We start from the raw sequence: 13,876 nt of genomic DNA, 5'->3' as shown, positions 1-13,876 counted from the left end.
CTCCGACACTCTTTCTCTCGATACTGAGCTAAACAAGCGCATCGGTAAAGCAGCTACCACGTTTTCCAGGCTCACAAAGAGAGCCTGGTCCAACAAGAAGCTGATGGAACATACCAAGATCCAGGTCTACAGAGCTTGCATCCTGAGTACACTTCTGTACTGCAGCGAGTCATGGACTCTTCGCTCACAACAGGAGAGGTAACTGAACGTATTCCACATGCGCTGCCTCCGACGCATCCTCAGCATCACCTGGCAGGACAAAGTTCCAAACAACACAGTCCTGGAATGAGCTGGAATCCCTAGCATGTATGCACTGCTGAAACAGAGACGTCTGTGTTGGTTCGGTCATGTTGTGAGAATGGATGATGGTTGGATCCCAAAGGATCTCCTCTATAGAGAACTCATGCAAGGAAAGTGCCCTACAGGTAGACCACAGCTGCGATACAAGGACATCTGCAAGAGGGATCTGAAGGCCTTAGGAGTGGACCTCAACAGGTGGGAAACCCTGGCCTCTGAGCGGCCTGCTTGGAGGCAGGCTGTGCAGCATGGCCTTTCCCAGTTTGAAGAAACACTTGGCCAACAGACTGAGGCAAAGAGGCAAAGAAGGAAGGCCCACAGCCAGGGAGACAGACCAGGAACACACTACACTTGCTCCCAGTGTGGAAGGGATTGTCACTCCCAAATTGGCCTTTTCAGTCACACTAGACGCTGTGCCAGAACCACCATCCACAGCGCGATACCATAGTCTTTTGAGACTGAAGGTTACCAACAAGTATACATTTGATCTTGGCTGCAGAGAGTGACTGTTCAACTCTGGAAAACTCATGGTAGAGGAAAAGGGTGCTGGGCAGGAGGTCTGGTCTAGAGGGCAGGAGGTCTGGTCTAGAGGGTAGAGCCTCCATTTGCCTGAAGATTAACATCCACAAGGTCGCCAGTTCGAGGCCACCGGCACCGTGCGACCTTGAAGCAGCTGGCAAGCTGCAGCTGAGCTGTTCCATCTGCTCGGAGCGTGGGAGGATGGAGGCCAGAATGTTAAACCAGATCGGAGTGTAACAGCTTGAATGTGGTGGTTCTTGAAAGAGAGAACTTTCTTTCAATTTGTAAAAATCCCTGCGTGGATTTAATAAGCTGCCTGTGTAAACCGCCTTGAATAAAGTCTTGAATAAAGACCAAGAAAGGCGGTATATAAATACTGTATATTATTATTATTATTATTATTACAACTAATCCTATGGAGCCTAACAATTTCAGCAGGTTGATGCCATTATGTGTCATCCACCAGTACTAACAAGGGTTAGTTTGCATGCTAGCTGAGCAGAGCTAAGTGCCAGTAGATACTTCATCTGAAACAGTTCCAATAGAATCTAGCCATTAAAGGAGAAGTATCTAATCTTTGTTAAATATCATTGTTTAAAGGAATTACAACTAATATTACATAAGAACAGCCCCACTGGATCAGGCCATAGGCCCATCTAGTCCAGCTTCCTCTATCTCACAGCAGCCCACCAAATACCCCAGGCAGCACACCAGATAACAAGAGACCTGCATCCTGGTGCCCTCCCTTGCATCTGTCATTCTGACATAGCCCATTTCTAAAATCAGGAGGTTGCACATACACATCATGGCTTGTAACCCATAATGGATTTTTCCTCCAGAAACTTGTCCAATCCCCTTTCAAAGGCATCTAGGCCAGATGCCATCACCACATCCTGCGGCAAGGAGTTCCACAGACTGACCACATGCTGGGTAAAGAAATATTTTCTTTTGTCTGTCCTAACCCTCCCAACACTCACCCTAAAATGTAGGAATACTTGTAGCGGTATTAGGGATGATATTAAAAAACAAAACAAAAAACCAAGTTTACCTGCATTTTACTGAAATTTTTCCGTGTCCAGGCATGAATTCAACAGCCCTTCTGCCAGAAATTATCAGTGCCTGCCTACACTGTGATCGTCCTACTTTCAAATCACTTTTCACTCAAAAGACACAGAAGGGTTATGTGCATGTCTGCTTCCAGAAAATACAAGAAGGCTTAAAGTGAATCTTGAAAGGAGTTTGCTTACCTATGGCTTCAAAAAGAACAAAGTAAGCAGCCCCTGGGAGTAGCTCAAGACTTCAATTGACTAGATATTTGTTGGATACACTAAATCAAAATCCAAATAGAAGTTGTCCATGGCATTAGATAAATTAAAAAAAATTAGGGGTCACAGCTATTTTAGATTAGGTTTTGACTAGTATGTAAACTGAAAAACATGAAGATAGAAAGTGAAACAAGATGATCATGAAGATTTCAGATTCCCCCCCAAATGGAAATAAAAAATAGGAGCAGAATGCATTATTAGATTTAGAAAAACAACTTCTAAGAAAACTAGGGCCCAATCCTATAGACGCACAGCACTGGCACTGAACTCCAGTGCCGGCACTGGATGTCGCAAATGTGTGGTGAGGTACATCCACAACACCCTGCACGGGGTTAGCACTGACGCCAACCCAGCACAAGTCAACACTGAACCCAGTGCTGGCCAGGTGTTGCCCAGAGCTAGGTCAGAACTCTGGGAAGCGGTGAGGACCTTGGGGGCAGAGGGGGAGGCATATGGTGGTGGAGGGAGGAACCTGGGCAGGAAGGGGATGGGGCCGGAGGAGTTCTGCTAAAATAGCTGAAGCAGACTTGAGAAGCCTCATGGGAGGGGGATTGAGTCCTTCCCCAGGGGAAGGGGATGAAAGTCCCCCCCAGGAGACCTCTGGTGGCCTCAGCAATGCTGCTGAATGTAGCAGTAGCCATGTTTGTGCCACTGCACCTGGCGGAGCTGCCAGCTTTAGGACTGAGCTGCTAGATAGCTACTGAGTAGAAAAAATTGTAACACATGTAAGTATGGTGGTCAACTTCTAGGTTACAAGTATGGGCTTCTATCTTTCACAAACTTTGGGGCTTGGTCTTAACTGACAATATTAGAGGCAGCAAGTGGGAGAAGAGCAAATAATCTGAATGTATGAAAAAAATCAAGCCTGTTAATTCAGTAGAACCATGTTTCTTCAGCAAGGATCAGATATTCATCTAAAATTGCCCTACTTTGTTTTGCCCACATTTGTAAAAATATAAGTAAGGCAGGGGGAGTGGTGTGTTCTCTAAACATAGATGGGAGTTGAAAAAAATTCTGACACCCAGAAGGTCAAATCCACCCTACACTTCCTCCCACTTCTCATATATATATTTTAACTTCTGGTACTCCTGTTGTCTGGATTAGCATTTTCTTGAAACAGAAATGCAGTGGTATTGTTACAGATGAATCACAAAAAAGAAAGATTCTCTGTAGAACAAGATTACCAGCATCTCAGATTGTTCTACATTTTTAATGCACACAGTAGGGAAGCTTTCCTTAACCAGGTTGACAAAAGCAATACATTTGTTTTCTTTTATGTTTGTAACTGAACTTACACAAAGAATTCAAAGTTTAATGAAAGGATGCTGGTAATCCTCCTGACATTGCTCCAAACAAAAAACAGTGGGCTGGATACAAAGGTGTAATTCTATACGCAGTCTTCTGTTCACTGAAGGGCTTCTTTACACTTCATGCTAGAGTACTGCAGCAGAAAGTAAAACTAATCTTCTATTTCTGCATGTATGATACCTGGCAAAAGCATGAAAATGTGTACAGAAAAGACCTATTATCTCGATCCCCGCAGCACCAGTCATGCTGGGATAGTCTTTGCCTGGCGTTCCCATCATACAAGACTTTGGAGCTTCACTCTCATTGGATGTTCACAAAGGGGAGGCATGGCTTGGCAAGCATTTGCAGGCTGTGCCTCGCGCAGCAGTCAGTCTGCCAGTAGCTTGGATCAGAACTGAGCACTCAGTGTGCACCTGGAGTCAGCAAAGGCAGGGGAAGGAACACAGACCCACTCCGCAGTGACTGACTGGTGCAAGGGGCTGGTGCGATAGACTGTGGCCTGGATCGCAGAAACTGTCTCAAAGGCCTTCCAACCTGTGTTAGGCTTGTGTTGCTTGGTTGCTTCTGCCACTTCCAGGATTGACAGTGATAAGTGTGCTCTGCCCATAATCTCTTTTGTAAGTGGTGCAGAACAACGCTAGTACAGGCATGTCCTGGTATTCACAGGAGTCCCATTCTGGAACCCACCATGGTTCTGTGAAACTGCAAATACCAGGGATCTCCCCCCCCCTCTACTCCCATCGCCTCCATAAATTCTTCTGAGCCCAGCAGAGTTCTTGCACATCTGCCTGTGACCTCTGTGAGGCTCAGAATGATGATTAGAAGTAAAAAAAAAAAAAAGTCATTTCCTTTCTTCCCCCAAAAAATCAAAAGTGACTTTTTTTTTTTACCTCTAATCATTCTGAGCCAGGCAGAGGCCATGGGCGGATGTGCAAGGCCTCTGGTAGGCTCAGAAGACAATCCAGAGGGAGTAGACACAGGGGCACGCATAAGGGGAGGGGATCTTGCCGACGCAATCCAAGGATACATGAAACCACGGATACAGGATCCACAGATAAGGGTCCCCATCCCCCGTAGTTATCTTCCTACTCACAATGGCTGGGTTCAGGGTGTGCCAACCATAGTTGAAATTCCACACCATGGTTCAAGTTTTCAGATGTGCAACAAGCCAACTATGGTTCAGAGTTGCTTGCCTGCTCTTGTTTCCTGACTGCTTAGGACTTAGCATCATATATTCAGAAGTTAATTACCATCTCCATAGTGCAGCAGCATTGAGGCAGACCTGTAATTCTAAATGTAATTTGTCAATGGTCTGTGAATTCCAACATAATCAATTCTGCACAAACTGTGATTTGCAAGCCACCTTCAAACTGAGATATCAGATCATGGTTTGCAGCTGAGGTCAGGTTCAGATACTATGTGAAATCAAAGTTTAGCTAAACAAACTATGGTTTTGCATTATGTGTGAACTCCATCAATGTCTCTGTTAGATACCAATTAAACTAAAGTCTAATGGAAATTCAGATTTTGTCAAAGTTCAACTAGATGTTGATAAAAGAAAGCCAAAAATAAACATGGTGCAGTGTTGGTTCAGATTTCAAAATATTTAGAAGTCGCCTGTTTAACTCTGCTGCCTTCATACAATAAAGTGCAATGCTTGGTACTAAAGCTAACTGCTGAGAAATTCAACAAATATGATCTAGTTGCTGAATGAGCTTTTATCCTCCATGTAATATTTAAGCAACTTCATACTATTTTGAGCTTCTTACAAGTTCCTTCTAATGCACTGAGAAGGATTTAAGAGAAAAGAAGGGTGGGAAAGTACAAAAAAAAATTACATCACGTATTCAGAAAGCATGCCAAAAGCTTTTAATGAAGCTCATTCTATAGCAGTAGAATTTTTGGCACATGGTGAAAATATACTTTCAGCTTCAGAACTGTGCAACAGTTAAAATATACAGATGCATTTATACTACTTAAAGAATGTATTACCAGAAGGGATTGTAAAAAAGCAAGCCCACCTTCATCACTGGTTGCCTGCTGTTTAACCAGTGTCATAGGAGATCTAGCAGGGGGTTTACTGAGTGGATGACGCCAACTTTTAGATGTTTTCGTCCTTTCTCCTTCAGTTATCTAAAGGAGACAATGCATATTTGTTTGATTAACAAATATAAACTAGAAACTAGAAATCTGTTAAAATATTTGCAAAAAGGGGTGGGGAAGTATGCATTGCGTTATACAGTGACTCTCACAAGAAATGTTACAAAGCTTTCATTAAAGAAGAAACTGATCATTGATATTGAAATGCTTGACTAGATTTGGGTCATAACTAAGAAAACATTGTAAAAATGACAGAACAATAGTTACCAAACCTCACTAGAAAAGACTGCAGTAGCAATATAGATAGGTGGTTCTCAAGAAAAATAAGCAGAAATGGCAGGAGTGTGGCAATTATGAAATAAAGAACATATCTGGTATCAGAGAGAATTGTTTTGTCAATGGAAATCAATCAAGATTCACAATTTCATTTATGATATACCATTCATTCAGGATGCAATTTCTGTTGTTCCTTTCTCTTTCTTTAGTGCTTTTGCCATCACAAAAGGAATAAAGGGAAAGTATCCCTTTTGTGCACTTTGATAAAAACATTCAGAAGACTTCATGGCTTCTCCTCTGCATAGTACATTTTCCCCAAAAGCTAAGAAACGAGAGGTATTTCAAGGATACATCACAACTTCTGCTATTGTAATGCACCTGGCGGCAGAATGGGTATATTTGAGGAATATTATTCACAGCAGTGGTTCTCAAATTCTGGTATTGCTGGTTCTGGAGACTCTTCTAGAGATTTGATATGCCCTACCATAGTGGTGATGGAGCAGGTATGCTCAATGCCATTGTCTCAGAGAAGAAGCAGCTTTTGCCCAAGGTAAAAAAAAAAAATTAAGAGTTTCTCCAATCACTTTTTCAGGATGCTCTCCTAAATGTTGAGGACCAATTTTCTTTATTTAATAAATGCTGAAATTCTCCTGATTGTAGCAACTGCCCTGTCATATTGCATGCCTTCCCAAATGCTGTTCAGCACAGCAGATGGTTGAATATCAGTGAATACTAGGTGGCAATTCAGATCTTCTGTTTCAATTCTTAGGGTACTCACTCATAAAGTTTGGAATTCACAAGGCTGCCATTGCTTGATTGACGGGGAATGGAATGTTAATACCTTAGAACTGTCATATACATCTCAGGCAGCCAGATCTGGCCACTGAAAGAATCTGGACACAAGTGGTGTCACGAACCACACTGGATGACACCCTCTGCAAAGGTGACACTAATTGCAGCCAAAATTTTGAAAACCATTTGGAAAATTTATATTTATGAATAATACCATCATGGTATATATAATTGAAAAGGTACTTTCATGCAGAATGTAATGATATAAACCACATTGAATTATTTGTATCATATCATGGTCAATTAACCAGAAAAAGAAAACTGCCTTATTTAACAAAAAGTGGATTTCCTTAACTCAAAACTGACCATGAGACTGGTTGTTCTGAGAGCCAATGAGGTGATGTTATGACACAACTGAGAACCAATAATGTGTCAGTATGAGTCAAAACCCATTTCTATGTATCAGAACTAGTACTAGAACTCTTCCAGTACTAAAATAGTACTATTCAGGGGTATGAGTGTCATTCAGTTGGCCACTGGTTTTTTGTTGATTACTGATTTGTTGGGTGACTTGTACTGTTATATATTAAAATAAATGGGGGTTATACCAGCCCTAGTGATGCCACTGCAGTTAGGCTGTGCGTATGGTATTGTAATTTGTTCTGTATGGTCCATCATGGGGGTGATGTAATGAGCTCTTGCATCAGGTGATACAAACCCTAGTGACGCCTTTGCTCGACACTGACCTAGAAGGATCATTAGCCTAAAGCTGTATAGCTGTGCTTATGATTAAAAAATAGGATGAAATCATTAAATAAACAAATGTAGCTGTGCAGAAAGGAAAGAGCAGGCTTTTGCAACAGCATTCCTATAAAATGCTTTTGTGCAACTATGAGACAGGCACAGCATGCAAACATATTGGAAAATATTTGAAAACTCACTTAGGAATAGCTAAAAAGTACCCAAACAAATGAATTAAACATAAGCGATAATGCACAATCTTGCTGTTGAAAGATGTTTACTGGCACTTTATATTAAAGCAGAAGGACTGGCTTTGGGACTTTTAAATCTCATCTCTCTGTAAAACAATGATGAGTTCGCTATTTATGTCTGTAAAAGGGCAAGTGCTGTTTTATTCTTAGCACTAAAGTATATTTTCCACTCTCTTAGGAACATCTGGCAATCCAAAATGGGCTGCTCTCTGCGGGTGCCAGAAGCAGATCCAGCCTCCAAGCTAGTGAATGCTACTATACTATTATTTCTTGGAGTCGCATTCCCATGAACATTTATACATAGAAAACCCAAACAGGGTGTTTTTCTAAATGCAGAATATATGATCTCCATTTTTATGTAGTGTAGTGGCTAAGATGTCACCAGATCAAAATCTTACCTTAAGGCCAAAGCACACAATACTTTAAATGGGGGGGGGGGGGGGGGTGAGAGACTAGAACTAGAAATGCCTGCAGTTCTGTGTCATTTTGGGTGTCCCTCAATATCATATTAAAGATGAAAGAAACTGAAGCCAGCATACACATTTAAAGAACCAAGTGCTTTGGGCCATATCCACAAACTCACTAACAGAGCAATCCTGATCTGAGCTATATCCCACACAGGTTAGGAGGCAGCTGGAGGTCACTTTGAGGCAAAGGGGTATCTTAACTCCAGTTAAAGCCCCAGCCATCCTTATGGAGCTCATTGGATCTGCACCAGCTAATTATCTGGACCAAATCTGGGAAGGCAGGAGTAATGTCAGGCAGGCCTGGGGGGGAGGGGGGTTCGGACATGGCATGTGCTGCCACCAGTGACAACACAACAATAACTGAAGTGGCTACATCCACCAGGGTCACCATGTGTAGTGGTGCATAAGCTGGGGAGTCACAGCAAATTGCAGCTGCCTATCAAGTGTACCCTAAGCAGAATAAATGTTTATACAGCTGCACACTCTAATCCAAAACATACTGGAGGATAATGTTATTGAATAATGATGATGATATCATCCCAGAGCTCTGTAAGAACACACCAAACACTTAGCAATTCAGTGCTATTTCACACAGTTCTGAATATATTCCAAAGATACAAAGAATTCACTGTTCAGTTAATATAAATTAATTAATTTATAAATTTAATATACATTTATTAATTTCAATTAACAAATTAATTTATATTGCTGAATATTGTTAAATTATTTTTATTTCCCTCCTTCTTACTAGTGATATTTCTCCTGGTTCCAAACCATTTTCACTGCTTTCAAGGTCACTGGTATCATCCTCTTCTGTAGATGTGCTGCTAGTTTCTTCTTTCTCCAAGCTTTCAGCTTCGGAGGAAGCATATTCTAGAATACTCTCTGAAGTAGCTGAACATTTTAAATCTCCTTCCCGGTTACAGCTAGTAGAGGAAAGCAAAGCTAATGCAGATTCCTCGGGACTAAAACGAACATAGCTGGAATCTCCTTTATCATCATCTTCTTCAGTTTGTATTGTTTTTGCCATAGGATCATGACTTAGACATGAGCTTGGAGACTTGTGACCTAACAAGACAAAATTTCATCATGCAGACATTGAGGTATTTTAGAAATAAAAATCAATATTTTGATCATGGAGTTGAAAAGGTATTTTTGCAGATATTTTCAGCTTCAGTAACAAATTATTTAGGACACAATTTCTTTAAACTCTGGTGGCAGCACTTACCTTCCATATGTTTCTGTAGGATTTCCACACAGACCCCATGAATAAGAATGATTTTTAAGGTGTCATGGGAATGAAACAGGGCAAAAGGGCTCAAATGCTTTATGCTTTGTCAGTAGCATAACGGGGGGGAGGTGTCTTCCTAGGTTGTCAAATGCATCACTGAGTAGCTGGTAGACCTGATCTCAATTAAGGGGATCTCAAGGCAAAGGCCAAATCTACCTGTGGTTTTGAGCGGCCAACCTTGAGTGTCAAATACCCTAGGTATGCCACTGCTTTCTGTTCCACCTATGTAGGGCAGACAGTCTTGGGCAGAAGGATGTATTGGCCTGGCTTCTGCTGTGCTGCAGTGTCACCTGCAGGTGATCTGGCTGGCCCTATGTAGCTTTGGACTTGGTATGAGTAATTCATTGATAGACTTTTGTGCCTTACCTTACTGTCTTTTCTTCTAAAATTATGTCTTTTGGAACCTTACCATTTGCATGACTTTCACTATACATTTGCCTCTTGCTCCACTCATAACCACTCTTGACCCTGACTTAACCTGACTTCAGCCTGTATTTTATAATCACCTCTGGCCCTTCCATCTGACTGCTTGCAGGCCTGTTCCTCAGGGCTCTGGCAAAATAGCAGTTAGGCAACAGCAGCACTTAGTAGATTGAACCAAATGAGATTTTTTTCTGAAGCTAAATTAGGAAGTTGGCAGAATTCCCAGGCAGGCTTAATATTTGGAGATTGCATAAGGGTGCCATATTATCCAGACTGGCAGAATTTTCACAGATTTTAAAACACCCCCCCCCCTCCCACACACACACACGCCAATTAGTGGGCCAGAAAAAAGCAAGTTTCTAGCTGCCTGGAAGCCGAGATTTGAGCCAAATTGTGCAAATTTTTCAGTTGTTCAGTGAGAGTACTTTCTTCCACCTTCAAGTATTCTAGCCAATGAGAAGAGGCAGAGTTGAGAATGGCATGCAAGAGAAGCAGTGATGATGCATGTTCATTCCCTTTCACATATGTGACCCCAAAGACCTAGGAAAAGACTACACAGTGAACACTCAACATAACAGCCTAATGGAGGAAGGAATGTCCATTAATGCTGAAAGTCTGTTAAATCCAAATGCGTTTATGAAAATATACATGTGCTTGTGCAAAACATACAAGTTATTTTTAATGAAGCAGACAATGTCTGTTACTTCCAAAGTCTATTAAACTGAGGTTTGTTAAATCGAGGGTTCACTATAATTGCAGTTGAGTTATTTGAGGATGGAACTTACTGGTACTTTTAAGAAGCAACTGAGTTTTTTCCACCCCTGGGGAGGAAGTCAGAGTTGTCCAGAGAATATAATTATTGGACTGCAATATTCTGTCCTACCTGTACCGCTAACCTCAGTAGCAGCACATACAGGAGCTGAAGAACTTTCCAATTCAGGTCTGATTTCATATCTTAAAACTGGTTTTTTTAACCATTTAAAAACTGTCATTGAAATGCCAATGGTAATACATTTTGCCATAATACCGAATGGTTAAGCATTAAGGGTTTATGAAAAACCTGCAATGTTGTTCAATGTTAACACTGTAGGTCAGTGATTCTCAAACAGTGGTATAGGTAGCACTAATGGTATTTGCGGTGGTCACTGGTGGTACTTGCGGGACTCCTGGTTACCTGCCACCTGGCAGCAAGACCAGGAATGTGATGAGGCTCAGCTCAGTGGCCAGAACTCCAAAGCATGATTTCCACACTTAAATAGCCCTCCTGTCCACCCTGAGCCTCTTATTGGGATTTGCCGCATTGCAACCCAGAAGTAACAAGCAATGATGTCAACACCAGTTACTTCTGGTGGTACTTTGAATAAGTGGACATGTTAATTGGTACGGTGGAGGACAAGCGTTGAGAAGCACAGTTGTAGGTTAAAGGTATAAGTGAGGCTGATTTAGATTTCCAGCCACAAAATCATGTCCTCAGAACACCTTTTAGGTTGTGACAAGGATCAATATAATTTAAAATGCTCTCTCACAGTACCTCACAGGCCAGCTCTGACACTCAATTGCATACAGAAACCTGGTGTTCCACTGACATACATGCAGACATATTACGCTTCTAAATGTTTAAAAATGAAAAACAAAGCAAAAAAAAAAATCACACATTCTAAAATATGAAATAAGACCTGAATTGGAATGAGCATAAGTTTCTGTCTTTGTTGCTATCCTTTTTTGGTAAACTACTGGTTTGATTTTTTTTGTTCACTGCTGCTCAACCACAGATATACTTAGATTGCTCAATTGTATTCTATAGGCAGCTCTCATTTCTATCTTGGAAAAGAAGAAAAATAGCTTCCGAAGAAGGAAAACCCGATTTTGCTTCTACATGTCAAGAGGGAGGGAAAAAAGCTTTCCAAAGGATCTGGGAAGTGTCTGTGGGCCTAGCATTACAAAACTTTGGAACGTCTATAGTAAAAATACCCATGGTATGCAGAACTTTGGTATGACTATGACCAAGAAGAACATACTTTTACCTACCAGATCTCTGCGCTGGCTCTCTGGAAGACCTTAATTCCACATTGCTGGAACTGTTTGCCAGAAGAGTTGAGGAAATCTGTGTTATTACAAGACTTCTGGCAGGTTTTAAAATCTGTTTGGCTTCTGAGGAGGGAAGAACTTCCTAGGGATCCTTTTTAACTCCTAGTGCTATTTTTAATGTTACAGTTATGTTACATTTTAATCTGCTCTTGTATCATGGTCATTTTTAACTGATTTAATGGTCTAATTTTAATTTTTTTTTATTCTGATGTTTTTATCTTCTGCATGTTTTATTTCTTGTTTTATGCCACTTTGAGTATAGAAAAGTGGTACAGAAATCTTTTTTTAAAATACCATAGATACAGCAAGAAATCTCTGCAGTCACCCAAGCAGACGGAGGGGGCTATCTGCACCCAGGTGAGGGGGAGGACTCTGTAGGAGGATGGGCGGCAGTGTCACCTCTGGGCCTTGGGAGAGGGTTCCCGGCAGCTGCACCTCCTGCCTGCCTGCGCCTGGCCGTTTCCCCTATTACTATGTTTTTAATAAATTCAAGACTGTACAGTTCTTAGGTAATAATTACTACCAGGTTATTTTTCAGGATCTGGCCTCAGGTGAAAATCAGATAAAATAAGTCAGACTCAGACATGCCCCTAAGTTTAAAAAGAAACACCCCCCCCCCGACTTATCCAAGAGTCATAGAAAATTCCGTGATTTTTGACTCAAAGCCTTCTCCCCCCCCCAACTTATCTGTAAGATTGACTTATAGGTGAGTGTCTGCGGTGCTTGAATGGAAGCTGTAACAGGATCATTTAGGCCACATGTACGCTTTGGTTTGATGCTTACTAGACCTTAATTAGCTTCTAGAACAAAGTTATTTAAAAGACAACTATCATCTGCCCCTTGTGAGTCTCCAAGTAACCCAGTTTTTCAATTGTCTGTTATAAGGCTGTGGACAAAAAGTCCCCCTCTCAACTTTCTAATCCCAGATGTTAACACATCATGATCCGGACTCCAAATCCACTCTTTCCCACTGCCTCCAATCCTAATCTCCTCACAAAGTAAAGTGTATGAGGAAGACTAAATATCTAAGTGAGTAGGGGAAGTTTGTACAAAGTTTAGTAACTTAGTGCTGGGTTCCCCCCCCCCCACAACAGTATCATAGTATGGGCGCAATCCTAACCCCTTATGTCAGTGCTTTCCAGCACTGGCATAGCGGTGCCAATGGGACGTGTGCTGTATCCTGCAGTTGGGTGTCACTCACGGAGGCCTCCTCAAAGTAAGGGAATGTTTGTTCCTTGACCTCAGAGCTGCATTGCCCATATGTCAGTGCTGGAAAGCATTGACATAAGGGGTTAGGATTGTGCCCTATATATTCAACTGTCCCTATTCACAAGGAACGTTCCGTATTTTCTAACCCCTCTCTCTGGAAAATCACTACCCCTCTCTTTCCCCTATTCTTTACTCCTGGGGATGCCTTGTTAAAATTTGGTTGCTTAATTGTTGTCATATACGCCATACAGTATGGCCTGGCTGCTGCGGCAAACAGAGAGTATCTGGGGCCGTATACCATTGGCCTACTATCAAGCCCAAGTGCCAGTAAGTCAGCATGGGGATGAGAGGGAGAGAGGCAGAATGGGGGGGGGGGGAGCAGGAGGAACAGAAGGAGGCAGGAAGGGAGGTGGATCAAGGCCAAGAAGGGGATGGTATCGGCAGCAGCACTGCTGCTGATATCCTATCCCACTTCCCAGTCTAAATCTACCAGCCTGGTTTCACTCAGAATGGCGCCAGCAAAGTAACTGGCACAGATCTGAGTAGACCCATTAGAGTAATGGAGGTTTGCCCTGGGGCAAGGGAACAAATGTTCCCTTACATCAAGTAGGCTTCTGGGACCCAAAACACCACATGGGATGAAGTGTGCATCCCACTGGCATATGCTCCATTGGGGCACAGGGAGTTAGGTAGAATGGGGCCGTTAATCTCTGTAGAAAAAACAATAAAGTAATGCCATAATAAATATTAGTCCTTAAGTGCGCAAACTCAGGAACTGGGCATTGCTTG

The 13,876-nt window shown here is 42.0% G+C and overlaps 1 protein-coding gene across 4 annotated transcripts in view; it reads right to left on the bottom strand.

Annotated features, from left to right (window-relative positions):
• KDM4C (lysine demethylase 4C) overlaps window positions 1-13,876 on the bottom strand; it is a 269,343-nt gene that overhangs the window by 99,425 nt on the left and 156,042 nt on the right. For all 4 annotated transcript variants that reach the window (XM_066613903.1, XM_066613905.1, XM_066613906.1 and 1 more), the window contains exons 12-13: window positions 8,825-9,144; window positions 5,471-5,582 (exon numbers count right to left, since the gene is read on the bottom strand). In XM_066613903.1, coding sequence (XP_066470000.1) covers window positions 5,471-5,582; window positions 8,825-9,144 — 432 coding nt within the window. The remainder of the gene's footprint in view (window positions 1-5,470; window positions 5,583-8,824; window positions 9,145-13,876) is intronic.

Source organism: Tiliqua scincoides, chromosome 2 (genome assembly GCF_035046505.1).
Source record: "Tiliqua scincoides isolate rTilSci1 chromosome 2, rTilSci1.hap2, whole genome shotgun sequence".
In the NCBI taxonomy this organism is placed as follows: domain Eukaryota; kingdom Metazoa; phylum Chordata; class Lepidosauria; order Squamata; family Scincidae; genus Tiliqua; species Tiliqua scincoides.
Note: the sequence above shows the minus strand (reverse complement) of the source record. Positions and strands in the feature narration are given on the sequence as shown.